The sequence below is a fragment of the Nothoprocta perdicaria genome, unplaced genomic scaffold (genome assembly GCF_003342845.1).
Source record: "Nothoprocta perdicaria isolate Ctin4 unplaced genomic scaffold, notPer1 scaffold_258, whole genome shotgun sequence".
NCBI lineage: Eukaryota > Metazoa > Chordata > Aves > Tinamiformes > Tinamidae > Nothoprocta > Nothoprocta perdicaria.
The window spans coordinates 254591-282085 of NW_020455486.1; the positions used below are offsets into that span (position 1 = coordinate 254591).

The 27495-nt window shown below is 37.0% G+C and overlaps 1 protein-coding gene across 1 annotated transcript in view; it reads left to right on the forward strand.

Annotated features, from left to right (window-relative positions):
* The window catches only part of CEP192 (centrosomal protein 192), a 57656-nt gene extending 31272 nt beyond the window's left edge, over positions 1 to 26384 (forward strand). The window contains exons 27-43 of the mRNA XM_026040457.1: positions 2214 to 2304; positions 3581 to 3757; positions 4254 to 4514; positions 4712 to 4827; positions 6617 to 6726; positions 8624 to 8765; positions 9654 to 9826; positions 10182 to 10305; positions 11995 to 12100; positions 13521 to 13725; positions 14931 to 15010; positions 15885 to 15980; positions 16427 to 16546; positions 20459 to 20574; positions 21208 to 21334; positions 21776 to 21834; positions 26187 to 26384. Coding sequence (XP_025896242.1) covers positions 2214 to 2304; positions 3581 to 3757; positions 4254 to 4514; positions 4712 to 4827; positions 6617 to 6726; positions 8624 to 8765; positions 9654 to 9826; positions 10182 to 10305; positions 11995 to 12100; positions 13521 to 13725; positions 14931 to 15010; positions 15885 to 15980; positions 16427 to 16546; positions 20459 to 20574; positions 21208 to 21334; positions 21776 to 21834; positions 26187 to 26325 — 2242 coding nt within the window. The 3' untranslated portion in view covers positions 26326 to 26384. The remainder of the gene's footprint in view (positions 1 to 2213; positions 2305 to 3580; positions 3758 to 4253; positions 4515 to 4711; positions 4828 to 6616; positions 6727 to 8623; positions 8766 to 9653; positions 9827 to 10181; positions 10306 to 11994; positions 12101 to 13520; positions 13726 to 14930; positions 15011 to 15884; positions 15981 to 16426; positions 16547 to 20458; positions 20575 to 21207; positions 21335 to 21775; positions 21835 to 26186) is intronic.
* Positions 26385 to 27495: the final 1111 nt, after the last annotated feature.

Here is a 27495-nt window from a genome sequence, read left to right on the forward strand (position 1 = left end):
AATGTAAGTAGAATTAATGAAAAACATTTTCTAAGTAAGTTGATGTCAGAAGAATATATAGAACTTTTCCATGTCTGGCTAGTAGTGAATGTTTTGCTATATATCTTTTTTTCTCCTGATTTATAGATACTAAGACTACCAGAATTTATTTTGGTAACATATTTTGACCTTCTAAATAGCATTAATGAATTAGGCTAATTAATTAGTTCAGTTCTGTGAGTTTGAGTGTGTTCTGATATTAACRTTTTTAGTGATGGAGAACCGATCACACTTCTAATTACGGTTCCCTACGCTTTAGATAAGGAAGAGTTCTTCCAGGAGTTTTTAGTTTGAAGCTTCTAGTCTTAGTGTTTCAAGACGTGAAAACAAAGTCTCTGCCACTGAAATATAGGAGAAGGCTTTTCCCTCTCTTCCTCATTCCATTCTTGTATCTAGTTGCACGACCTCCTCTGTGTCAGAGTCTTTGGAGTCGTTAGGCCCTGTCGTGAGCAGCTTTTGCCGCWCTAAGATGGCAGCGGCTTCCTACCTCCGTTAAGGAAGGGCCTGAGTGCCAGAAGCCTTGAAGTGAACAGTGGGAGCGAGCAGCTGGTAGCAGCGAATGAGTAGAAAAGCAAGGAACAAGATCTCTCCTCCTGAGCCAGGATGAGCCTTTTTGTTGGCTTCTGCATATGGTGGTACCTCACCCTGAAGAGAATATTGCAGTTTTCAGACTCCTATCAGTAATCTGTATTTGTAGTTAATTTGCATTGTTTGCATTGCAGGGTGATCTGCTAATGTAACATTATTACAAGTTTTTAARGAAAAAGTATCTAAAAAGCCATTGGCTTTTTCTTATTTGAAAATATATTTAGATACTTGAATATTTTCCAATCAATGTCAGAATATGTTGGAAGAGAAATAAATTACTTTGGAGGTGATCGTCCCTCTGTAACAGCCCTGGTGAGGCCACATCTGGAGACTGTGTSCAGTTCTGGGCTCCCCAGTACAAGAGGGATGTGGAGCTGCTGGAGAGAGTCCAGCGCAGGGCTACCAGGATGATCAGGGGCCTGGAACATCTGCCCTATGAGCAAAGGCTGAGAGAGCTGGGYCTGTTCAGCCTGGAGAAGAGGAGGCTGAGGGGGGACCTGATCAGCGTGTATAAATACCTCAAGGGAGGCAGTGAGGAGGAGGGGGGCGGCCTCTTTTCAGTGGAGGACAGTGATATGACTAGAGGAAACGGCCACAAACTGAGGCACCAAAAGTTCCACAGGAACTTAAGGAAACAGTTCTTGACCATGAGGGTGACAGAGCCCTGGCACAGGCTGCCCAGAGAGGTTGTGGAGTCTCCTTCTTTGGAGATCTTCAAAACCTGCTTGGACGCAGCCCTGTGCCACGTGCTCTAGGTGACCCTGTGTGAGCAGGGGGGTTGGACTCGATGACCTCTGAGGTCCCTTCCAACCTTAAGCATTCTATGATTCTATGATCAACCTGATGCAGCTAAACAGYCAAGTTTTTTGTGAAGCCATCATTGTTAAGTATGTTAAAACGAAAAGCTATCCTAAGCTTAGTTTATTTCCCTAATAACAGTTTCAGTGAAGCTGAGTCAAGTCTATTTCCTTTATGTAGGATCAATAGGATAGTTTTTGCATCAAAATTATTCTAGTCTGCTGAGATATACAATAATAAATACAAAAGACTCAAGATTTGGAGGATAAAACTTTCACTGATGTATTCTCAGGATGATTTGTGTAGTTATTCACTGAAATGTAAACCATTTTTATGACCAATAATGTACTTAAATCAAAACCCTTCTCCATTTCTATTTACTCTCACTTCTCTTTACGCTTGGAGGATTCTGATTTTCCATAAACAAGTAGTTCTTAATAGCTATATCTTTAAAACCTTTAAAAGATTTTTTTGTTTTGTTTTGTTCTTTGAAGTAGTCTCTTGTATTCACACAACTGCTGTTAAGTTATTAATGTTAAGCTATTAAATGCAATACTTGAACTTTAGAAAAACTTTTCAGTTTTTTTTTCTCTCCCTTCCTCCCTCCCCTCCCCACCATGTGAGGACTAAAGTAGTGGTTTGTAATATTGTAGTGTGCAACGTTGAGAATATAGAAAMAACCTTTGAACTAATATATTATGCTGAAACTGGAAGTAAAATTGTTCCATTTCCATAAATACATACATTGAAATTTTCTGCACAGTACAACTTAAGTTTGTATTTTTCAGTCAACAGAAGTTAACTCTTAGAAATAACTCTCTGTCTGCAACTCAACATTTAAGACTGGTGATAAGAGGCCAGGATCAAGACTGCTTTCAGGTAACTAGTAATAAAAAATTCTATTTCKTATTTGTGACAAAACTATCAAGATAACCTCTTTATAATAAAACCGTCAAAACTTGTTTAATATTCACAATAGCATTTGCTCGATAATAGCTGACTTTGATTAGAAAATCAAATAACAGAATTTCTGCAATAGAATTTCATCTGAGAAAGCAAATTCAGATTTGCTGTTTTGGAATGGCACATCACTCAAATGAGATTACGTGCTAAGTGTCTTTTTGCTAACTCGGTGAAAGAGACCAAACTAAGAACATTTTTTCTATTTTTAATAGAATTGCATAGGTATATGTTCATGCAATAAGCATGTATTAAGAGTTGAGGTGGGGAAGTCTTTATTTCTCTGCCTGTAATGGTTCCCTGTTGTATCATATATTGCTGCATGTTTGATTCTGAAACTGTCTGGGATCCAAGTTGATTTACTTTTTTTCCTGCTTGTGGCCYGTTAGATCTTATCACTAAGGTGGGATGCCTTTCTCCTCCTTGTTTTGGGAAGATATCTAATCAGAGAGGAGTCAAGGCACATTCTGAAATGTTATTGATGGACTTGTAACAGTGCTTGGAAAGAAGTGTCATGTTTTAAATGTCTCAAGTTTTGGATTTCTGACCACCCACTACAGAGAATTTCCTAACTATATGTAATGATGCATATCATGGTCATTGTACAGAGTGCTAGACGTCAGGCCTGGTTTTCATTCTGGAAATACTTCAGAGATSTTTTTTTCTGAGATAATCAGAAAACTTGTCTTCCAGTTGTTAACTAGTTCATCTGTACTCTTTCTTTTGGAGGGTGTCTGAATTTCCCCAGCTCATTCTGGTGGCCAGTTCTGCATTCAGCAGTCACAGATCCTTCACCAGTTTGACTCATCCACAAAGGCTATTTCTGACCTGAGCAGAAGCGTTTGGTTCTTGTCCCTGTTTTGGCCAGAAAATAACTGGCAGTGCTTTCTGCCCCCCAAAATTGTGTGCTTATCTCTGTAATGATCTCTATTTGTCCTGACTGCACTGGAGAAAATGAGGCTACAAAATGAAACAAGTTGATCTTGTTTCTGTCTGGTAAAAGCTCTAAAGATGCAGTATTCCAACTGAAAAGACGTGTTTTTCCACTATTCTGTTTAGAGTCATTGCAGCCCCAAATATCTCCTGCTGACWTATTTCAGAGCCTGATCAGGTTGCTTTGGGTTTTAAGGAGATCTTGTTCTGTATATGTTCTTACTGTACATGCTCACTTTTGATATCTTTATTTTTCCAATAGCTGCAAAGTATATTTGGATCAGAGGAACGCCTGTCTAGTAACTGGGAGCTCAAAATCCGTCCCAAAGAAGATACTAATATATACTTGATGTTTACACCTACTCGTGTAACTTGCATGTTTGCAAAGCTAGAAATCAAGCAGCTGGGGATTCGATCACAGCCAGGAATTAAATTTACTGTGAGATTCTCAACACCTAATTTCTAATAATTTAAACTGCATACAATACAGTATTTCTCGTGCTCTCGTCTTTTACTCCTTTCTTTTAAGAAAAGTCTAACTCTTTTCAAGGTACTCAGTATGTATATGTCAATATTTGCATCAGTATAGTATGGACACTAACTTTTATAGTCTGAACATTCAGCAGACTGATTGTGTATTTTTTTCTACCTCGTTAAGGGTTATGTAGTATATTAAAAGTTGTCCAAGTTCTCCAGAAATATTGAAAAATTGTCAAAAATCTGAAAATTCTAAATTCAGAAAAGCCTGAATTAATTTTCAGTGAAACTTTGAAATTGAAGTTGAATAAACTTAGTCTTATTTTCTTTCTCCCTTTCCATATTTTCTGTACCTTGTCATGCTGTATACTATAAGCTCTGTGTAGTTTAATGTCAATTTTTTTTATAGAAACTTAGTAACAAATATACTTCATCTCAAGTTTACTGCTCATTTTCAGATACCTCTTTCTGGATATGGAGGAACAAGCAATATAATCTTAGAAAATGTTAAAAAGCTGTCAGGTGGTTACTTGATAAAACTGGATAAATCATCCTCTGCAAGACTAAGGAAAGTTTCTTTCCGCATAAGAAACACAGGCTCTCGTGCTGCATACGTTAGAGCCTTGTGCTTTGCAGACCTTGAGACCAAAACAATTGTGGATCCTCACGCAATGATGATGAATCCTGAGAAGTTTGTGCTAAAAGAAGGAACACACGAGGTAACTCTAACAGCGAACAAGTTTTATTGATTGAAAATAGATGTGTTCAGTGAGTACACGTATCAGAAGATTCTCGTTAAAGTTTTGCTTGTCTTGTGTTTACCATTCTGCATTTCAGTTGTATTGCAGTAATTTTATAAATCTCAGTACTGACCGCAAGAACTTTTCTTCTGAGTATGTTGACTGTCTTTTATCAGGTGATTACTGTAACATGGAAGCCTGTGGAAAAAGAAAACTTGCATAAAACAAACTCATTGATATCAGCAGTATGTATTTTTTGGGGAGATGAAATATCCAGACGTCAATATCGTAGGTAAGATGGATTATTGCAGGTTGCTATTATGAAGTAGGCACATTTTTAGTAGAATGCTAMAACTAAGCATGCAGTGCTACCAACAGCATTGGTTGTAGCGTGCTTGTAAAACTCTCAAGAAGAAAACAGAAGATTGTGCAGATAAGGAGAGTTCCTGTAAGCCTAATGGTAGTTTTTTTTTCCTAATTAAATCCCAGATCCTTTAACTAGATTGTAGTTAAAGTTCTTGTTTATTTGTTTTATAAACTCTTTATTCCTTTTTCTTCTTTTCCTTTCTTTCTGCATTCTGGGAAGTTGTGCATATTGTTTTGGAAGGGRAGTTGTTTTGTATTGAAAAAGAATTGTTTGTCTTAAATCTTTCCAACATGTATGTACTCTTAATTTCTAAGCAAAATCAGTTTGAAAGAAGAAGTTATAGAAATTCATTAGTATTAAATATTGAATGTCATCCACTTTTTGTTTTGCTGAATGAAGCTGAGGGAAATAGACCGTGAGTGGACGTGTATCTGGAAGAAATAACAGGGTCAGAGTGTACACTTAGAATTTCTAGGATATATCTTATGTTACCCCTTTACTTCCTTAAAGGAGGTTACTGCGTTTGCATTTGCTGATGATCCTGGTTCAGTGCAAAATTTTCTTCAGTGGCTGACAATTTCTTGCTGTTGCACGCAGATGTGATTGCGAGAAACTTAATGAAAGCCATCATATTTATTATTACTCAAACCAAATATTAAATGTAACTAAATTAAAATATCTGAGTAAATAGGTCCTGAAATAGTTGTGTGGTATTTTTGATGGTGAACTAGCCTGAGATTTTTTTCAGCTGTTTATTGCTGGTTTTTGTATTAATGCTTTCTGAGGCAATACTCACTATCCCTGACAACTTCTCAGAGGCCAAAAATACTAAGATAAAAGATTTTTCTCTACTGACAAACAGCAAAACAGAGAGGCTTGTATACCCCTAGTATGCTATTATAGTACTACCATAGGTAGTGTTTAGAATTTGGTTGGGTTTGTCTTATGGACACTGGTACACGAATGAGATTGCTCGTTGCTGGCTCTGTTAGTTGGCAAACGGGACATTCAGGTGTGTGAACGTGGTGACCTAGTTGGTTGTTCCCTGGCAGGAGCTTTTCTGAAGTCTCCCTTGATGAATGCCACAAAAGGGATGTTCATCCCCTGAGATACAAGACTGCAGTAAGGTAGACAAGCCTTGTTCCCTAGGTGTATAATGCAATGAGGCTGGGATTTGGAGCTTGGGCATGACTGTGAAATGAAAAATCTGTCCAGTGTCGCAGCTTCTGGCTCAAGTTTTGGATCCAAGAACACACCCAGTCAGCAACTTGGTGAATGTCTGAGCCTTAGGAGGAGGAGAGGGGTCCCAGTGACTCCTGCTGAGGCAGTCAGGCTCTGCATGGCCGCTTGGCTCTTGCTGCCTCCAAGGCTCTCACTCCTTCTACTGTTTGATCAAGTGCCAGACTCTCCATTACTGACTCACAGAAGGATAAGCCTGTGGTAATCATGGTCTGATACCTTTTACTGTTCAGCGGTAGAGTGAGGTTTTTTGTTTTGTTGCCTCTTTTCTCTCCAAGTCTTAAGCATATGAGAAGACATCAAACTTAAAAGTATGTTCACAAACATGAGCTTGGTATATTCCAGAAAAAAAAAATTAAAATGAAGATAGTTCCTTACCCTAGGAATCCTATTCAGATTGATGGTTTCAGTAATACATATAATTTTAAATCTGTGATATGTATAATTTCAAATCCGTTTTTTATTTCTTTAATAGAGCCATGATGTATAACCCTCAGGTAGAAAAACACATAGTCCCAGAAAACAGTCTGGTGAGAAATGTCAAATTTGATGAAGAATTTCCAGGGGAACAGCTAGTGACAGAAGGTAAGCCAGTGACTCATTAAAATAGATAATACCTTTTTTGGGAGGGATGGGGGGGGAGGGGGGATGTGTTGTAGGCTTGAATTTTGGTTACTTTTCCACATTTTTTTTAATGCAGAAGCAAAATGTCCAGTTAGGGCAAAACTTGCTTTCTTGTATTGTGTATTTACTTGTTTAAGACTTATCGTGCTTTGCTCTGAATGGAGCAGAAGTCCTTGTATTGTGGCACTAGAAACGTTCAGTTCATTCTGAGAGTTTTTTGCCTTGTCACTGATACATGAGAAAGAGACTTGAGGTACAGTTTTACTGAAGGTTGCAGAGTTAACTTTGTACATAAGTGATGTATTCTGTATTTGAGAACTTGGAGACTGAAAACAAGCTTGCTGATGCTTGAAGATGTCTTCCCTGTCCCAAATTAAGCAACTTTAAACTTTTTTTTGACTTCTGCTTGTATTACCACAGAGTTGAAGAAGTCTGCAATTTAGTCTAACAGTATCCTTATTTTTTTAACAGTATCCTTAATTTTATCCCTTGAATTCATGTTTCTTGAACTAATTTTGCTCATCTATGCAAAGATTTTTGCTCTCTCAGGCTTATTACGATACCTGAGCAAAGCTTCTAGGCTGAGTCTTTCCCTGTAGATGTTCTGTGTGTTGCTTTGCTTGGAAGAGTTCTCATTCATCTTGGCTAGGTTGAAGTGAAGTCCGACTGAAGATGCCTGAGGTTTCCATGTGTGCTCCTGCACATGGAAGTTGTTTAGCCAATGTGAGAGAGCCAAGACAGTCTTTGCTTAACTATAGTTGGCTTGTTAATAGTGTCTTGCTAATAGGGTTAAATATGCTTTTCTGTAGAAAACAGATTCAAATCTCGCATCTTAGCTTATTTATTTACTGATTTATTTCTGTCTTTGACACCATACTTTGCTGAAAGTGTCTCATGTGACTTACTGTTTCCTAATTGGTTACAACAACTGCTTTTACCCAAACTTATTTATCTTGAACATATAAAACTTGTCATGCTCTGTTTTCTGTACTGAAGTCAACAGATTCAAGACAAAAACTRGTATTAGAAAACACTGGGAGACAGGCTTGTGAAACACCCCAAGTATCTCTTGGAGCTGAATACGTTATTCTTACTTTTTATTTATTTTTTTTAAAGCAGTGATATTAACCTCATCACCTTCCTTACCTTCATGTCACTGAGTGAATAGTGCAATTATATTTAAACATACCACAATATGTTTGTGTGTGTTTTATTTATATACATTTTTTAATATCTTTGTGCTTTTTTGGGTAATTGTTTTTATAAAAACAGTACAATTAGCAACAGGCAATTAAGAAAACTGAGAACATACTTCTTTTCCTGTAAGAGATCTTTCAATTGAAAAGAGATTTTTTTTTCATTGTTTAGTTGCTTTTTTACTTTTCAGTCCTTTGAATAAAAGTGTGCTAAAGAGATTGTGAAATAAAGCTAAAAGATTAAAGGCAATCCTTACAGCTAGAGAATTCTAATCTGAAGCTACGTAACTAGTTATACATAGTTGTAAACACTCATAACTCCAGACTGTTTTGGACTCTGTTCTACATTGCCTTAATTCTCGTGGGTTTTTGACAAATCTAATACAAAACTTATATTTTAACTTCAGTATTTGAAGTAGCACGGTGTTAGTTTTTACTGGTCCACCCATGTGATGCATCATTGTAATGTTTGTGTGGTTAGATTAGACTACAGGCTGTCATACTCCTAACAGAACCAGAACTTTGCGAGCATTTCTCTTTTCTGATATTAACAATCAGCTGTATCTTAGGCAACTGATGATTAATTAGGATTATAGCTCAAATCTCTGTGACTTCAGAAAATTGTTGATTTCATTAAAAATGCTTTATCACTCTTACTTTAGTCTGTGAAATTCCAAGGAGGTCAAATGACATCCATCTCTTCTATGGAAACATGCAGAAGATTGTCCTTTGTGTGGTTGGATGTTCCCCTTCTGAGCAGGATGACTTGCAGCAGTCTCCTCAGTGTCATCTGGCATCAGAGAGGTAATGTGACTATAAAGATTACCTTCAGGTAACCCAAACTGAACTGCACGTGCTTCATTTGAAATCTGTGTTGTACAGTAATGTCAATGATGAAAATTGTCTTTCTGCGCAAGTGAAAGAGCATTCTCTGCATTATTTCTCTTTTTTTTATCTAGTCTATTTAAATTGTTAGGATAGCTTTTAAACTATTCTCCAAAATGATGTCAGTCACTTGTGACTTCTTATTCTTCATYCTGGGAAGCTGACAGAGACTTAGGTTATAATTTGGACTGTTTAGCTTTGAATATAGAAGGTTTGGGCCTTGTGTGTTAATACCTAATGGGGGCAAGTAGAAAATGGAGCCAAACACTTCGAAGTGGAACACTATGAACAAACAAGAGCAATGGACACAAAATACAAGAAATTCCGCTTAAACTTAACTTCTTAATGGTGAGGATAGTCAAATAGTGCAACAAATTCAAAAACCAGACTGGGCAAAGTCTTAAGCAATCTCTTCTGGAGGGCCCTGCTTTGAGAAGATCGGCTGGACTAGATCATGTCCAGAGATCTTTTCCATCTTCAGCTGTTCCATGAACTCTTATTTCTCCCTACACTACCTTCTTAACCTGAATATAGCATATATGAAGAAAGCCTTTTACTATCATCTAAAGATAACTGCTTATTTTAATCCCTTCCATTATGTTCCTTTTAAACGTCCTATAAATAAGCTTTGTCATGATATAGCTGCTTATTTAATATTTTAATAATAGAGAGTTGAATTAAGTTGAAGTACATTGTGAAGAGCTTTATATGGAAATATGACACTGAGGAATATTAAAAGTAGGTTGAAATCACTTGTAATCACTATTTTTTTATGAATACGATTGTTTAATGCAATTTTATTTTTAGGTTTGGCGACTCTGGCAGACATATCAATGCAACTTTGGATGTTCTTCCTGTTAAAGGGCCTCAAGGTCCTCCATTGCATGTTAAAATCGGTGATATTATTCAGAATATATTAGTGGATCAGCAGACTTGGGCTGTTACACCCGAATATTTAATTTTGACACCTCCTTCTATTAGTGAGTATTTTTTCAAAGTTAATAAAATAACCATTCTAGTAATAAAATAACTGTACAACTTACCATTCCTGTAATTATTTTGAATTTCTTGATGAGTGATCTTGTTGGCATAGTGTTTATTCTGGACAGTAAACTGGTTTGAACATTGCTTTGGTGAAATTGTCAGCAGAAGGATGAGTTARGTAATATATGTGAACTAAACTGACATTTTACTGATATGCAATTCATTAGCAAGAGAAAATAGGAAGGTTCTAAAGCATACGAGGATGAAAACAGAACAGAAGATACTTTATTTTAGCTGGTTCATATCTCAGTTTTGGACATACTAATTTTTTGTTTTTTTTATTTTAAACAGGTGGAACAGCTGATACTGGCCATGTACAAATTATCAATAATTCTAGTAGGATGCTGCAGTTTGAGCTTTCTTGGCCAGCTCACTGCCTTACTATAACTCCCCAACATGGAAATGTTGAACCAGAGTAAGTTTCTTTTTGTAGGTTTCCTTAACTTTATTTATATATATTTGTGTTTTGAGATTTATTTGTTGCCACTTAATCTCTGACTTTTCAAAATCTGTAGTATAAAAAGAAAAACAAGTCAATGTTAGGTCACCTCTACCTTTAATATTTTGTCACCATGGTCATAAAATTACCGCATGTGTAAAGGCAATCACCAACCTAGATGACTGTGCAGTAACCAAGTTGTGTGTCCCTACTGAGCTCAGTAATATGTTAATGGATTTTCTCATGGAGGGGAAGTGAAACCAGCCACAACGGTGTTGCTGCACCTCTGCGTGCCAAAGTCCTGTGAAAGAAACTGTACTTTGGAAACCAGGAACCCTGGAGGCTGGAAAAATTGTACGAGCCTTCCTTGGAAAGTGTTTCTGCAGCTTCCTTTCTGGATAAGATGTAAAGACTCTTTTTTGTTCCTCCTGCTAGACAGCACTTGGTTCAGAAAGGAGCAATGGAAAGTACTGAGTGGTAGTATCTTTAGGTTTGAATATGACCCTTATGAGAGACATATGGTCTGTGACTCCATACAAGTTGGATTGACAGATGAAGTCTGCAGCAAATGTCAAAAAGAAGCTGAAAGGTAATGGAAGGGTTTGTGRCAACAGTTTATAGAAACTGAAATGATGTGTGTGCATTACAATCCTAYTCTAGCATACACAGCCTCTGTGTAAGAGGAGCATTAGTGAGGAGGTTTCAAAAACTGGTGAGCCTTGAGCAGTTCCCATCTGAAGTGTGAGAACTGTAGGAATGCACTCGCCGGCAGTGCCCCTGGGAGACTCGCTGCTGCTGGAAGTGAAAACCCCATCCCTTCTTACTGAAAAGAATAGTTCAAGAAATACCAGTGACATATTTTTAAACTATTAATAGCTGTTACTTGCAGTTTATATGAGACAGAAGTATTTTGATTCCTGTGGACTGATTTTGCGCCTACACTGAACTTGTGTGCTCTGCTAATCGCATCTCAAGCGGGTCCTTCAGATGCAAGTTGAGTAATTCTGCTAATTGGTTCTGTTTGCATAATATCAGTGAGATTTATTTCTGTGATATAGTACTAATTCTTGATAATCTTCTTTGCTTATTTTCTGCCTTAATTTAAATTTATACAGTATAGAATATGGAACATGGTAAATCATAACATATTGATGTTCTCCATGGTCAAATTTGTGTGATGTCCTAACTGTTTCAAACAAATTCTGTTCTGTCTATAGAAATCACTGACAGCATTAAAAGACTTTTCATTTTTCTCCAGAACTGGTGACTCTGCATAGGCAAAAGGAAATAAGTCAGTTTCTATTAACCTGGAACTGGWTTTAAGGATCTCTTAAATATAATTTATGCAGGATAATTTGTTTAAATAATACTATTTCATTTTTGAAAATTGAAGCTGTCTACTTCCCATTGCTTGACAGAATGTTGCTGATGGGTAGATTTCACTCTCTTCTTCCACTGCCCTCCCAAGTGACAAATTTGTCAAGTGTGTTACTGTTTCATGTTTCTAACTATTAAAATTTGATGATGAACTGCTATCTAAGAATCTGAAATTTATCTCTAGATTTTATCCAGTTAGCTGCCAGCCTTGAGCTCGCAAGATCAGTAAGTAAYAGATGATCAATCTAATCTGAGGATAATGCTGGCAATTTTTTTTCCTTTTAATAGGAGCAGTATACTAATTCTGGTGAGTCCCAATCCGTCACTTGCTACAAAACCTTCAGTAATCCCTTGGAGTGGCCTCATCTATATACATTGTGACAATAGACAAAAGGTATGGCTTACTTGAGAGTTAAAAAAGTTTATTTTCGTTTGATGTATAAGGACGAGTAGTATTGCTATAACCTTTTAGACATAGGATACTAGTTCTCTTAATTTTATGTATTTCTATGAAAATCGGGTTCCCTTCCCTAATTTTGAAGCTTTCCTAAAGAAAAAGTTAACAAATAAAAGTAGCCAAACTGTTGTTTTGCAAACAGAGTTTCTTGATTCTGCTCCCTTTGGTGTCTCTTAAGATAAAATTAACCTTCTGGCAGATGAGTGTGTGGGAAAGAAACTGTAGAACAGGTTCTTAATGTTCKTGTATTTTAATCCAAGATTTTTCCCTGCTTGAATTAAGCAGTATGTATAAAATACACTTACGAAGCCAGGAGTTTTTCCTGTCATCAGTGTAAAAGCAGATGGGCTCTTTGGTAGTCCCTCTCAAAGAAACAGATACCTATTTGTGGATGTTGGGGATTCTGTTTTGTTTTTAAAGCATGTTTTGATAGTGTTGATAAGGGTGCAGAGAGAGAGATGGAGACAAAGGATAAAAYAGCATGTCTGGTTTTCCATGTCTTCCCTTAAAGGAGGAAGTTAGCATGTATGACTCAGAATTGGAAACTGCCATTAAGAGCACAGGGAAATTGATGAAAATAATGAGTAGAGAGACCATGGGCACTGCCCGCAACCTTAACAAGCCAAGTTTGGCAATATGGGAATAGGATTGAAGAGAGGAAAAAACTAGTAGAACAAAAATAAAGGATGTAGCAAAACCAGTTGAATACGAATGATCTGGTAGCTGGTAATACTTTTACTATTTCTTTGCAACCTGTCCAGTTATGTAAAAAGTACTTTCAGATTATRATAGTATTATCCTGAGTATGTAGGAGGAGTTTACACAGCAGAGAGTAGATGCTGTCTGAGGACAGCCCTGGTCCCTTTCTCTGAGGACAGATACAAGGGAAAGYTATTTGCCAGTTTCTAACTTACTGTTTTGTCTGTCTTATTGAAGAATAATCTGCTGTCCCTTTATTACAATATGCTGCAAAATAGCTGTTACATGATGATATAGTTATAAGTACTTTTTATAGTTAACTAAATATTTATGGAAAACAGCTCTRGTGAGAACAGGATTCAGTTTTAATAAGTTACTGTAATGGCATTTGCATATAGCCTATTGAAATGAACCCTCCAGATGGTAAACACTGAGTAAATTTTCTCTTCTCCTAAATTATTTTTTCCCTGAAAAGCTATTAATCTTTATGATTTGAAAGTAGAGAAGATCTGAATACTTAACATAAGGCTTTTTCTCCTGTTGGGATGTAGAGTTAAACAACGCGTTTAAAAACAAAAAAAATGAAAATCCAGGAGCTTAGTGGTGTAACCAAGTTCACTATTGAAGTATTTCTTCCTCTTTTCAAACTGTGTTGAAGTTTGTCAAAGTGCAGATTCGAGATGCAGGTGCGAAGTGTGCGTCTGAGGAAGGCTCTCCATCTAGAAAACTTGATATATGCATGCCACCGTCTGAAAGTCCTGTTGTTCACGTGGCAAAACCTCTTTCAATGCCCTCATTTTCAACAATGGAAATCAAGAAGAGAACGGTCATTTTTCCTAATACGAGAGCTGGTGAAAGCTCAGGTAATTTCACTTTTTGTAATTGCAACATCTATAGTATTTTATGTTTAGAGGTTTTGTTTACTGAATTGCATGTTTAGAAACTTGAAGGCCTTGACTCTTAATTCGCTTTTTTAGCCTGACAAGTGTAATTGGGCAGGACCACTGTCTCAAGTTTGTTTCTTGAAATATTAGTCCTTGTGATGTAGCTTTTCTTTTTTTCCCTGAGATCTTTCTTTCCTGTGCAGTACAGCAGTCTTGCTTCCCACCGGCAGGGCGCACAACTTGGCAGCTGTGAGGCCGCTTTGGTGGATGGCGCYGTGCCGTGCCACAGGCAAGGGTGGCACTGTGGGCTTGCTGTGCTTTACTGAAGCTATTCCACACCAGTGCTCTTGTGCAGTGCACTGCCTTCTCCTCAGACTGTACGTGGCCCTATGAAACCAGATAAATATCTACACATGTGGCAGAGAAATAAATCCAATCCCTGAAGCCTGGGCGGATGCTAACTGCAAGATTGGCCGACTGCCTTGTGCATATGTTGGTGGTGTTGAAAATAGGTCCTTGAACCCTCAGTCGTTATTTTTAACTCCCAATGATGCTTTAAATTCTCCAGATTACTTTATGAAACTGTCATTCAGTTATCTAGGTGCCAGATTTTCCCTACTGCTTAGATATCTTTTCTAGCTTGTAAGGATTTTTCTGGTGTTTTACTGGCATTATATATATTTTTTTCATTTAGCAGCTCCGAGAACTTTTTGGAGCTTTTGCATCTATTATTTGAAGCTCATGGCCAAAAATTTGAATCCTATGATAAACAGAGATTGTCAGAAGTGACTAGGGGGACATCTTTGCTATTTGTCATGCTGTTCTGGATTTATAGAAGCCAAATTTCCAGCCAAAGACAGTGCATTGTCTTTTGATAAACTTTTCTTCCCCTTTGTAAGCATCTTCAATGTCAATCTTAATTAGAAGACTCTACCCCCAATTTTGCTTTAAGCTTTCAAGCATTTTGATGGTTTGTTTTGTTTGGTTCTGCTCTAGAAGCTTCAAATCTACTTGGTGTCATGAAAACTGTTTCTTTTAACATTTTTCTCTTGAAATACAGTCTTTTTGTTTAAATTATTTCAACTAAAGATGCATTAAAAACACTTCAGAGAAAAAAAAAGACATTCAATATATTAATTATATTGATAATATATTAATAATATATTCTGATGCATCCTTTCTAGAGAGCTATCTGGAAATGGAAAATAAGGGGGATGAAAACCTGAAGTGGCATTTGTCATCATTTGCGCCACCCTATGTTAAGGTGAGTGAATGCTGYCTTGAGAATGTATGTTTTATACAAATCTCTCCTTTTCTTTTTTTCCCCTCTTTCTTCTGCTTTCTCTTGCCCTTCTTTTCAGAAATAATATATATTACATAACACACTGTTAAGTTTCTTCTCAGGCARTCTCTTGCTTTTATTGTACTAGGGAAATGTTTAACTTCCCTTTCCAAGTGATAAGCCACGTGTCAGTGAATCAGTGGGCCAGCAATAGTCTTGTAGAGCACTTAGCAGCTCCTGAGGCTTCCTGGTGTTCATCCTGTACGTCTTGCAGGTTGCATTAAGCAGTCGGGCACGCGTGAGAGAGGTGTCCACTTGAGATCCAGTGTGTCAGACTCATTTACCTCATTTGAGGCTTGGGTTGCTGGATTTTACTGTATGTGGTGTCTCTGGAGGTAATCTGAAATGAGGTCAAAGATATTTGCTTCTCCCTGTTGCTACTTCTGCTACTGTAGCTGTGGCATTGTTATTTGTGAATATTTTTCCCTCTGTGTGCACATGTGTATTTTGTTGCTGCTTCGTGTATGTTACGAGTGCTGTTTTACTGATTTTGTGCTAGAATGGTCATATGAAATGATGGAAAAAATAATAGATAATGAAACACAGAGTGGTGGCCCAGATTCTGAAGAGGGAGTATTCAGTATTCTGGCTAGTRTGCTGCTTCTAAATCTAAAGTCAGTAGTCATGACAATTGCATTAAATATTGTGGTAGTTTCAACCTTTATCCTTTTGCTTTTGGAGATTTGTTATTATCTTTTCACTTGAAAATAGCTTGATTTTAATTTATTTACTTTAAGTCCTCTGCAAGGCTGCTGAACTTTTTCCCTCCAAATCTAACTCGTAACTTTACTTGCAGGATGTAGATGAAAGTGGTCATGTTTATCGAGTTACTTACTCCGCTTTCAGATGCTCTCGTGTTTCTGGTACTCTTGAAGCTCATGGAAAGGAGAAGGTAAATTGGTATTTTTAGTTCAAAAATATTTGTTTTAGCTGTAAAATAGAACCTTTCCAGAACAGAAAAGTGCTATAAAGTGCTATGTAAAATCTACAAGAGAATCTTGAATAATACTCTGTTCTCATGAAACTAATCAAGAGGACCATTTTGCCTTTCTTATGTAAAGTACTGTCGTACTTGAAGACGAGWTTTTCATTCCTTCAAGTGGTTTCATTTGCCTTACAATTGTATCTCCTGGCCAGTAGAGGGTTTCATAAGCACAATGATAAAACATGTACAAGCACATATTGAACAGGAGYGTGGTCAACAGTATCTTCTGTAAGATCATCAGTTGTGCATACATGTATCTCTTTAGTGTATAAATTTTGTGCTGGCTTAACTGTAATTGCATGTAGATGAATTTCGTAATGATTTTTAAAAAATGCAAAATTTTTCTCTTGTAGGTTTCCCTAACCTTTCTACCCAGAGACAGAGGAGACTACTCCCAGTTCTGGGACCTTGAGTGTTACCCAGTTGAAAACCCACCGAGGAAACACAAATTAAGATTTCAGCTTTCTGGAGAGGTAAGAATATAATTACTATAAACTTTCTCCTGGGCGGAAATTCCTGGTAAGCATGTAACTACGCAGTACTGTCTCTGATATATCCCAGAATATTTTGAAAAGATTTGAYAATACATTTATCAGAGACTTAAATGTACTTTTTTGTCTTGCAGAACTACTTTTTTCACCTTATGTATGTGATGATGATTTTTTTTGACATGTAAGAGACAAAAATTTGCTTAGTGTTCAAAAAAAGAAACTTATTTTCTCTAGCAGTTGTTTCTGAGGAGGCAAACGTTTATATCACACTTTAATGCATCATACTACAAAAAACGGTAGCAAAGTACCTGACCTGTTATAATATAACAGTGTAACAATGCACTCTTGGAAGCTTCAAGTATCTCTTGGGGAGATAAGAGTATGTTTCTTYTGAATCTCTTTTTCTCAGTGTTTTCATATTTAACATTTTAAAGTTATATTCTTAATCTGTATTAACTGCATCTTTTAATGTGGAAAAGTGTGGAGTTTTACTAAATGATTTATGTAGTAGATTTGAAAAGAATTTTCTGGTTGTGTTTTCTGTTCAATTTTGATCCTCATTTTAGTCCTGTCTCGATTGTTAGAAGTGGTCATGTTTCTCTACAATAAACCACCATTTAGTCAGTGGAACTGATACGACTTCAGACTTGCTATTTTTTGAATATTTTCAGTCTGTGTGAGGAGGGACTGACTTGCTTCCTTACGTGTATTTGCAGATTTAAAGAGTATCAAAAACAGTGATGAAAATATTTTAGCAGGATTTTTATTAGGGTCTATTGAGTAGAAGAAACCAGAAATTCAGGAGAAAAAATGGCAAGGAGAAAGGAGGGAACTGGGACTGATAAGACTATGGRTCCATCTTTGTGGAGACTGTTGCACTGAGTAAACATAGTGCTTTCCTGAGCTATTTCCAAAGTCTCCCTTATCTCTCTTGTTAAGAGAAAGACACATAAAACCACCAGACCAAAAAGAAAAAAGTAAAATGTTGGACATCTAAAAAGATCATCCTATAAGTATAGATCAGAATAACAATGTAGGATAACAATGTAGGATTTTTATATGAAGACATATTTGTAAGAGTAATTGGAGCTCCCCTCCACACCTTCAGCTCTCCTGTTGTTCTGCRGCTCTATTGCTGAGGCCTGCAGATAGGAGCTTGGGAATTGGAACTGCTTTTCTGTGTTTTGTCCTTTGCTCGCTTTTAATCCCCTCCTCACTACCCATCTGAATGTGAATGGCTCTATATTAAGATATGATTAAGATATGATTATTTATTAATATATGATTAAGACATATGGTTTGCTGCCTCTCCAGAAAGCTTACATGTTATTTCTAAGTACAGATAAAGATCTTGCAAAGAGCTATGACTGTATGTTGCTGTTTTTGCCAGTACATCTTACCTGCTTTGAACAGCCACCATAGCACAGGATGCTGCTGCTTCCCATTTATTTATACTCAAAGGGTGATTTGTTCACAAGATATACATTAAAATGGCTTCCAGGTTTGGGAAGAATGACACCTGGGCAATTTTTGTTTAAGACGGGTTTTATTAAGCTTTCATCTATTCCTTTTAGTTTTTCATTAGAAATCTAGTTATAAATAATTCATTTCTAAGAACGTGCCTAGGTGCAGAAGTTATGTAAATATTTGAGCAGCTCAACTTTATATTGACTTTTATGAACTAGCATGTCAAATTTGTTCCTCTTGATTTTTTTTCAAAGCTGTTAACAATTAATTCTTTCAAACATTTTTAACCTACTCATATGGGAAAATTTTTGTAGAAAATATTTGAAAAATGTCAAGATGACTTTGAAAGTCAGAGCTGAAAATGAAATATTTCCATAATCCAAATAGGTAAGGAATTACAGATCTGTTTACAAGAGGAATCAGCACAGATTATTTGATTTAATTGTTGTGTTTTTAGAGTAGTTTCCACTTCTAGTTGAGAAGACAAGATAATTGCAACTGTTATGTCTGAGGGATCAAGAGTTTAGTCTGCATTACTACAGATTTGCAAAGGGCTCGAGTCCTGCTGGGTTTGCTGAGCCAAGAGGGCTGCTGCTCTGGTTAATGTGRCTCTTGATAGAATGAGGTAAGAAGATTGACTGTCATTCCCAGTGACTGAGTAGGATTTATTTGGAGCACCACTTCCAAAGAAATGAAAAACTTGAAAGAACTCAGAAAAGAACTAAAAGAATGACAGGAAGTTCAGAAAAGGAGTGGTACAATAATGAACAGTGAGGACTGCATAAAAGTGAACCCCAGCTATAGCTTCAAAAAGGGATAATGGCATAAAGGAACCACATACCATTTACCTTTTTTTTTTTTTTTTTCTTAGATGGCTTCTCTTCTTTACCCTAATAGCTATATCTTTTTAACACATCATTTTGCAACAGGAGAGGTGAACCAGCTGAGCTGTCGCTTAGTGAATTTCTTGGTGAATATTGAAGTCCACTTTGGTTACCAGCATTCCTGGTTTGATTACTATTATCGGCACTTCAGAGGATTTATTTTATTTCGTGTGTTCTTGAGGCAAGAGAAGGAAAGGAAGAAAACCTGTCTAAGCTCAGTGAGCAAAGAAGAAAAAAAATCAAATTTAAGGCTAATATTTATGTGCTCCTGAGGTCTCTTCAGAACCAATGCACTTAAACGTAGCCGTTTGGACAACGGTAATATACTCTCATTTGAAACAGGAAAAATCAGTTAATAGGGGTGTCATTTGACTGATGTAATAGTAGAAGATGTCATTATAAAGACTGAGGAGAATCTCTGACAATTTTCCGTGATGTGKCTCGTTCTCATGGACTAAACTTGTCTTACTGATAAATTAGATTTTGAAAGGTAATGTGAGGCATGGCACTCATCATTTTTCCCTTAAAAGCTCTTGAAACGAGAGATGCATATGAAACCTTTCTTGTCTTTACATATCAGGTTCCGCTGTACTTCATGGATTATTTGCAACTGAAGAATATTTTTCTTTTAGCATTAGGTTAACTTGTCTGCTGCTGCTTCTGACAGTCTGATTAGAAGCTCTTTCAATAAAAGAAATGAATGTCTAAAAGACAAATTTGTCATACTAGCTCTATTGAAGATGAATATTTCTTTTAATCTTCCCAGGGTAAAGGGAATCCACTTCTTGTCTAAAATGTCAGCAGCTTTAGCAAATTTGAGACAATGTTGTATGACTAAGTGTAGGAGAGTCGCAGATTCATTGACTTTGTCAAGATGCTGTGACCCAAGGGTACCAAACAGTATCTGTCTRGCTCTGTCAAACAAAGCAGGATTGGAAATTGTGTATCTGGCAAAGCTTTCCTTAGGGTGGTCTGGTTTCCTCGAGTTAGCGAGTATTGCAGTGAGAGATTGCAGCTGAATTTCAGAAGGTGGGAGTTACAGTATAATGCAGCATCAGGTGCAGTTTCTCTGTTGAGCTCGTGCTTTGGTGAGAAGGATGTGTTGTTCATAATGCAAAAGCATTACAAAGCTTTTTGCTTTTGTGAGAATTCAAGTTGTAATGATGACTTATCCCTTCTTTTTCTGAGCAGTTGTTTTTGAGCGCTGACTTTGCTGCTTGTGAGGCATATGGGCAGAGGCATATCTGCAGAGATGCTGAGCTTTTTTCTATGTTGAATAAAATGTTCGTTGTTAGCAGCAGTCTCAAGTCTCCATCTGCGCTGCTAGTTTGTTGCAAAGTGGCTTGTAACAAATAAAGCATTTGTAAGACAAACACATTAGTCTTCTTCCCAAATTATTTTACTCTGTCACAATGATTCTGTGATTCTGAAGAGATTGTACTGTAAACATAAAAGTTTAAATTAGAAAAGAGAAATGTTTTAAATGCTTAAAGATGAAAATTTTAAGTGCAAATGTTTAAGGCAAGTTTATTTTTGCCAACAGGGAATTAAAACAGAAAATAAAATGCTGAAAACTTCCACAGATGCCCTCACAGAAACTGAACTTCCACCTGTACCAGCAAGGAAGGCTTACTCTGAAGCATCTGCAGTTAAAGCAGGGTAGGTATAAGCATAAATTGAAATGAGATTTTCCAAATGGATAGAACAGCGGGGAAAAGAATAAAACAACTTGCTTCACCATAAGGGTAGTTAGGCAGGGAACATGGTGCCTGGAGAGATGGTTCAGTCTCAGTCTTCGGAGATTTTCAAGACCCAACAAGACAGAGCCTTGAACAACTTGATGTCACCTCAGAGCTGACCCTGTTCGGAGCAAGAGCTGGGACTAGAAACTTCCCAACCTCACTTGTCCTGTATTAAAAAGTAAATAGCTGCAGGAACATATCTGTCAAAGCACTTAATGGCTTTGTATTATTCAGTAACATTTTCCTGTACTTTTTTCTCCTYGCTGGCTTCCGAAGAGACCTAATCACAATTCACATTTTAATAGTAAAATCTCTTGCCCATTCTCCCCTTCTGGAAACTCTACAATATCTGAAAGCGCCTCTGCAAAGGAGCATTGTACTGCATGTGTTATCCTTGCTGCTGTTCAGTGTAATGTGCATGCCCCAGTGTTACACTGTGGGGTGATGTGGGTATCAGGAATAAAATGGTTTGTTCAGAACATACACAATCAGTATATTAACACCATATAAATAGGAACTCTTAGTATCTTGTATTCCTTTTCTAAATCAGACAGAATGGTAATTCCTTTCGAGGACTGTATGCCCCAGAAGACTTCTACACCTTYCCCCCAACCAGAGTTGGGGAGACGCGCACCTTAAAGATCAACCTGCGGAATAATTCCTTTAGCACACACCTGGTAAGCTGCACAGACTGTCATCTGGATTTTCCATCCAGTTTCACTGTAGGCTTTTTCTTTGTTTTTTGACAGAAGATTACAATGGTATGAAACTTTTAACATGTTAATTCAAAAAGTCAGTCTTAATAAGCTGTTTCTAAAGAATGGTGTAATCTTTTATCTGAATATGAACTGCTCTGGTCTTCTGCTGTATCTGCAACTGAAAAAATAATAGGTTACAATTCACACAGATTCGTCATTTTTAACTTTGTAACATCCTTGTATACATATATACATATTTTTATATWTTTTTTTATTATGTGTAAAGTTGGCCATTTTATATTCTCCGTCTATCTAAAGCTGTATTTGTAAATTCTATGACTAATCTTAAGCATGTGGTAGACTGAATATATCGGTCCAAGATGTAATGGAGTTTTTAAAGCATTTTGTATTAAATTACAGTTGAGGTTTGTAAGCCCTGGAGAACCTTTCCACATCAAGCACTTGAGGTACTCCTTAAGGTGAGTAATGCCTGTGCTAACATTGTCCTTGCATAACAAACAAACACAAAAACTAACCTAGGTAATTCAGTAAAGTAAATATCTCCTATATATATGTACAGTGCTGAAATGTAGCTGTAAATACTCAATATTCTGGCCGTGTAGCTAAATCTCTATTTTTTGCTGATGCTGTGCTTTGTAATCTTGGTTAGAAGCAGAATGAGCCCACACAGTTATTTCTGCCTCTGCCAATTTCTTCCCTGCAAATTGTTCCTAACAGTGCTGCTGCTCTTAATGCTAAGCCTAATGCTTCATTTAACCATTTGACATGCTGTGCACAATCAATTCACTCCTTCCATTTATCCTTTCTGCACAACAGACCAAGCAAATTGCCTTCATCATGCTTCGAACTTGACAATCCTGCAGAACTGCCCCTAAGATTCTTTGCAAATACCAGGTTTGAGCAGTCTGGTATTGCCTGGTCATATCCAGTACTGCAGCATATTACCTGCACAAAAGGAATATTAAAGTTGGTGATAACAGGATTTCCTAAGGATAGTTTAACACAATTGTTTGTATTAAAAGTAATCAAGCACAATTTCTTGGTGTTTCAACAGGTCTCAGTTTTAAATACAGGAAAACTAAGTGTGTATAGAATGGAAATTGTGAGCAAAGTCATAAAGAGAACTAGATCCTCTGACTCCTACATCTTTCTAGTTTCCTGTGTGCCAATCAGTGATATATCTCAGTGCTTGGATATTTTTTTCTAGTCTCCCCACTTGAATGGCATCTTTTTATTGTGTATGCCATGCCAGACAGCATAAGAGGTTTTATTTTTATATGGAAGTAGTGACTATGATCAAATCCTGTTAAATCAAGATGTCCAACTAGATGCAACTTCTTTGAAAGCATTTAGATATTTCAAAAACCTTTTTGAAGGATATTATCAAATCTCTTTGGTATATTTTCTGTGATAGATAACTGTAAACTCAGTTACTTTTACTCTAAGTAGAGTTAGCAGCAAGTTAAAATTCCACCTATCGTTTATAAAAGGGTATAGTATAAGGGTAAAGTATAAAGCATGGAAGAGTTGACTTGGAGAGACGCTCTTGAAAGAAAAAAGTGCTAAAAATTCTTTAAATGGCATTTATTTAAAGTTTATGAACAGTGTCAAGGAGAATCGTCGTTGCTCATTGTGTCAGATTTGAAAGTAATCCCAAGTAATCATGTTAAATCTGGGTAATGGAGTTGCAAAATTTTATTATATTTAAATTCAAAAGCTTGACTTTCAGTAGTAGGTGCAGTTGGTTTACCTGATTTTACTGGTCATATGTTCACAAATACCAAAACTGAGCAGTGCTTATTCCTTTTCCATAGTTGGCTCAGTGGAAATTATTAACTGACTTAATCCAAGTACAGTATCTTGCACCAAAAATGCAAGGAAAAGAGTAAGGAATTTTAAATCTTCACCAAGTACCTCAAAACATAAACCCTGTTAAACACTGAGGAATCATTTAGTTAGTATTAGCCTTGCAAGGAATAGAAAGGAATTGTCTGGAATTTGCATTCAAAAAAGGAATTCTTTGAATAGTTGATTTTTACTGCAAGGCTGGGCATCCTTAACAAAATGTCTTTCAAATGATACACAGCTGAAACATTGGAACACTTCAAGTGTGTTCAAATGTGCTCTATGTGTTCATAAATTTTCAAAAGTTGTTAAAAGCTAAATTCTGTTTCAGAAAGGAGTATGATGTTCAGCCTCATAATAGTTTGAAAACTAGGATACTTATTTTCTGAAGCCATCTGAAATAAACAGATTACAGAGTAGCAGATATTTTGAATAATACTAAAAGGTAAAACTTTTGTGAATAATTGTTTTTGTTTTCAGCAGCTACCATTCTGGCTGTCAGAAGTCACCATCATTGCCAGTCCCCCTGGTTACAATGGCTTAGATAAAGCTTATCTATTCTGTTCTTTTTGAACTTACTTGCTGCTGCTGTTGTGTTTGGAGGACAATACCAGTTTGACTGTCCTTGAAATGGACTAGTCATAMCTGACTGTTCAGAAATACCACTTGAAACTGATGCAGTGTCCTGTGAAGCCCATGCAGTACTTGTGCTATAAGCTATAATTGTTATAGGCATAATGAAAAGTTTGAAGTAAAATTATACCTTATGAAAAGGAAAATTGGTTAGTTGAAGGTGAATTCCATTTACCTTGACACTGCTATGCTTGACAGTTTCTTGTTACTACAGAAATCCTCCAGGTTGCTTCATATGTAGCAATATGTATTTCATATAGCTCGAAGCCTGATTGTCGTTAAATGAGTTTGAACTTTCTAGTTTTGTTAGTTGAAGAATATGAAAATAGGGCTTTTCCCTTGGATTAGGGAACAGGAAGACCCGTGCGAGTTGAGCCATCCCCTGGGCATAAAAAAATCAACTAGTGCCACAAAATAAACTCCAAATACACTCTAATTCTGCTTTTTAAGATGAAAAAGTATGTATAGCATCAAATGAATGCTAGAACTAGAATTTGAGTAGTCAGTTGAAACTGAATACAGCTGCTGTATGCTAAGAAACTGCCTCAATTTCATGAAAGTCACATAATACATATTTTGGGAATTAATTGTTTGACATCCAGATGTGTCCATCTCTTCAAAACAGTGATATATGACTTGCTGTTAAATTTTTGATATTATAATTTTGAATTTGGGTATGCAATTCTTTGAGTAAATGTTAGCATATGTAAGCAAACATCTTTTTGGAAGGCTTTAGGTGATACAGGCTCGTACATCCTTCCTGTCTTTCCTACTTGCTCTTCTGATAGATAGACTTCAGTCTTAATTCTTGCTAAAATTTGTGTTTTCTAACCTAATGCATCTGTAACATAAAAATAATCATACTAATGCTCTTCATTTATAGATCAGGGTGTGTGTGGGGAGGTTGAGTAAATCGATAGAGAAGCATTTCAGAGTTGTTGTACAATACTCAACTGTCAAACAGGAGACGTGAAACCCTGGTCTGACCTTCCTCCTTTACTATGTTGTAGTCAAATAGTCAAAGCAGAGACTGGTAGGTTGGATTAACAGAGAAAAAGGTGGAGCAAATGGGAGTAAAGGCTTGGAGCAAAGTAAGGAGAAAAGATGGTAGTTTCTTCTGTTTTTTTTACTAAGTGTTACTGCTCTTTCTCACTTACTCCAATATATGCCTGTCACTAGCTGTCTGTTAGCTCTGGATATTCTTATTGGATCCCATGGAATCTAATAGGCTTCCTGTCAGCATTCCCAGAATTTTAGTTTGGATAACATATATATTCTTAAATATTGTACTTGTGGCTTTGGAAGATAAGACAGTCACCCATTACATTCTACTGTGGTGGAATAGTTTTTTTAGTATTTGGAATGCTTTTTATGCCATCTGAAATGAGGAGGAATTATATAACCTGAAAGAAAAGATGTGATGTAAAACCTTTTAAATACTGATTGAGTGGGAGTATACTGATTTACAATGATTCAACAGAATATTTACTCATATGGAAACAATTAGAACTAATTGAAATTAAATTTGCTAGCTTTAAAGTGATTAAGAGTGGGAAAAATAAGCATGATTGTCAAGTGACTTCTGAAATAAATGTGCGGTTATTTTGCTATAAATATAGTTTATATACTGGGAATACATTGCAAAGAGGCAGAGCAAACATCTCCATACACACCAGCAGCAATAGCTGTCCACCCAAATAAAGAAGCATCATCTTCAGAAGCTAAGTCCCTCAAAGAGTAATAGTTAATCAGAACTATAAAAATATCCAGCCTAGAGCGACAAAGATGATTAGGGGACTGGAGCATCTATCGTATGAGGAAAGACTAAGCGAGTTGGGCTGTTTAGCCAGGAGAGAAGATTGAGAAGGGATCTTATCAACATTATAAATACCTGAGGGGAGAACGTAAGGAAGATGGGCCAGGCTCTTCTTGATGGTGGCCAGTGACAGGACAAGGGGAAATGGGTACAAGTTGAAACACGGGCAGTTCCATCTCCATGTGAGGAGGAACTTCTTCACTGTGAGGGTGACRGAGCCCTGGCACAGGCTGCCCAGGGAGGCTGTGGAGTCTCCTTCTCTGGAAATCTTCACAACCCACCTGGATGCCACCCTGTGCCCCGTGCTCTGGGTGTCCCTGCTGRAGCAGGGGGTTGGACTAGACGGTCTCTAGTGGTCCCTTCCAACCTCAGCTTTCTGCAGTTCTGTGATTTAATTCCAGCACACGCTCTGTGTGCTATTTTGGTGAAAGTCAAAACTAGAAAAAACTTTCTTCGCAATTATTGTGGTGGTTTTAAATATCAAATATGTACTTTTTTTTTTCTTTTCTTCAACAGATCCCATCATTACATCAATGTGCCAGTGCAGTTCAAGCCAAAGGCAGAAGGCAGATTTGAATCTCTCTTGGTTGTGCAAACAAACAAGCATGGCTGTCTTGGTATTCGGCTGTGCGGTAAAGCTCTGCCCCCAAAATAGACAGAGACCAGTTTCGTAACGTGCCTTTTAAAATACTCAACGATTTGCTACTACAGTTCCATGCTAACTTCCCTGTGTTTTTGGTTACCCTCTGATGTTGCTTTACTGGAAGGTGTTCTGGAAGGTGAATCATGGTGCTTGTTTTACAAGTCTGTTTTCGTAGCTTCAGAAAAAAAAAAAATGAGACATAATGTTTCATGTTTTAAAGTTATATTCAAACTTACATTACTGCACTTTTGTTAAAAGGGGAAGTTTTCTATTTTTGCATTTATTAGGAGTGACTAGATACTGATGTATTTATTTTAAATATTGTAAATACAAAAATAAAATCTATRTGCTAACAACTGATTCTATCTGATTTGTCTTTGGTGATTAACAGATCATTGCTGAATATAGGGGATAGCCAAGATTTCTACTCTTAGGGATTGTCAGGTGTGGTTTTGTTTGTATGTTTTTTTTTGTTGTTGTTTGTTTGGTTTTTAGGTGGGTGGATGAAGTAAATAAATTTGTGATACAGAAGCTCTGGATTGGTCAGGTTTGTTGCTCCACCTGGTAAAGCTGGGCCTAGGCATCTGATAGTTGGCCTTTTTGCACAGTTCAGTGGTATGAGCAAGTGTTTTKTTTTCAGCTGCCTTCATCCTTCTGGCTGATCCGTCCAGCCTAGCTGCTTCCTTTGGCTCATGGCCTTTGCACTTGCCCAGTATTCACCCTCACTGGATGAGGGATGGCAAGTAGAGTTTTTACACTTACTCCTTTTACCCATTTATAGATGTGTGTGAATACCTGTTCATGTTTTTGAGTTCCCCCTCTGCTCGTTACAACAAGTTTTCYTTTATGCATGTTAATCTGGTCCCTTACTAATTCCGAGGAGTGCCCTCTCGTCCTGATGTTGTGGAACTGAGCAAGCAACAGTTCCCCTTTAGCTTGTCCATTGTTAGCGCACACTTAGCAGCCCTTGGACATGGATTCTTTCACTGACAGAAGTTTGAGTGAAACTCCTGCCAGTTTGAGATTGTGTTTTTCAGTCATGTTTTCCAACAACTTGCGTTTGAAAAAATGAGGAAAACCCTAAATTATCCAATGCATTGCTTTGTAAACACTCCACCACAATTATGTTACAGCGTAGTGTAGGTCTCCTACAGCTGCCACGTCTTCATAAAACCTCGTTTT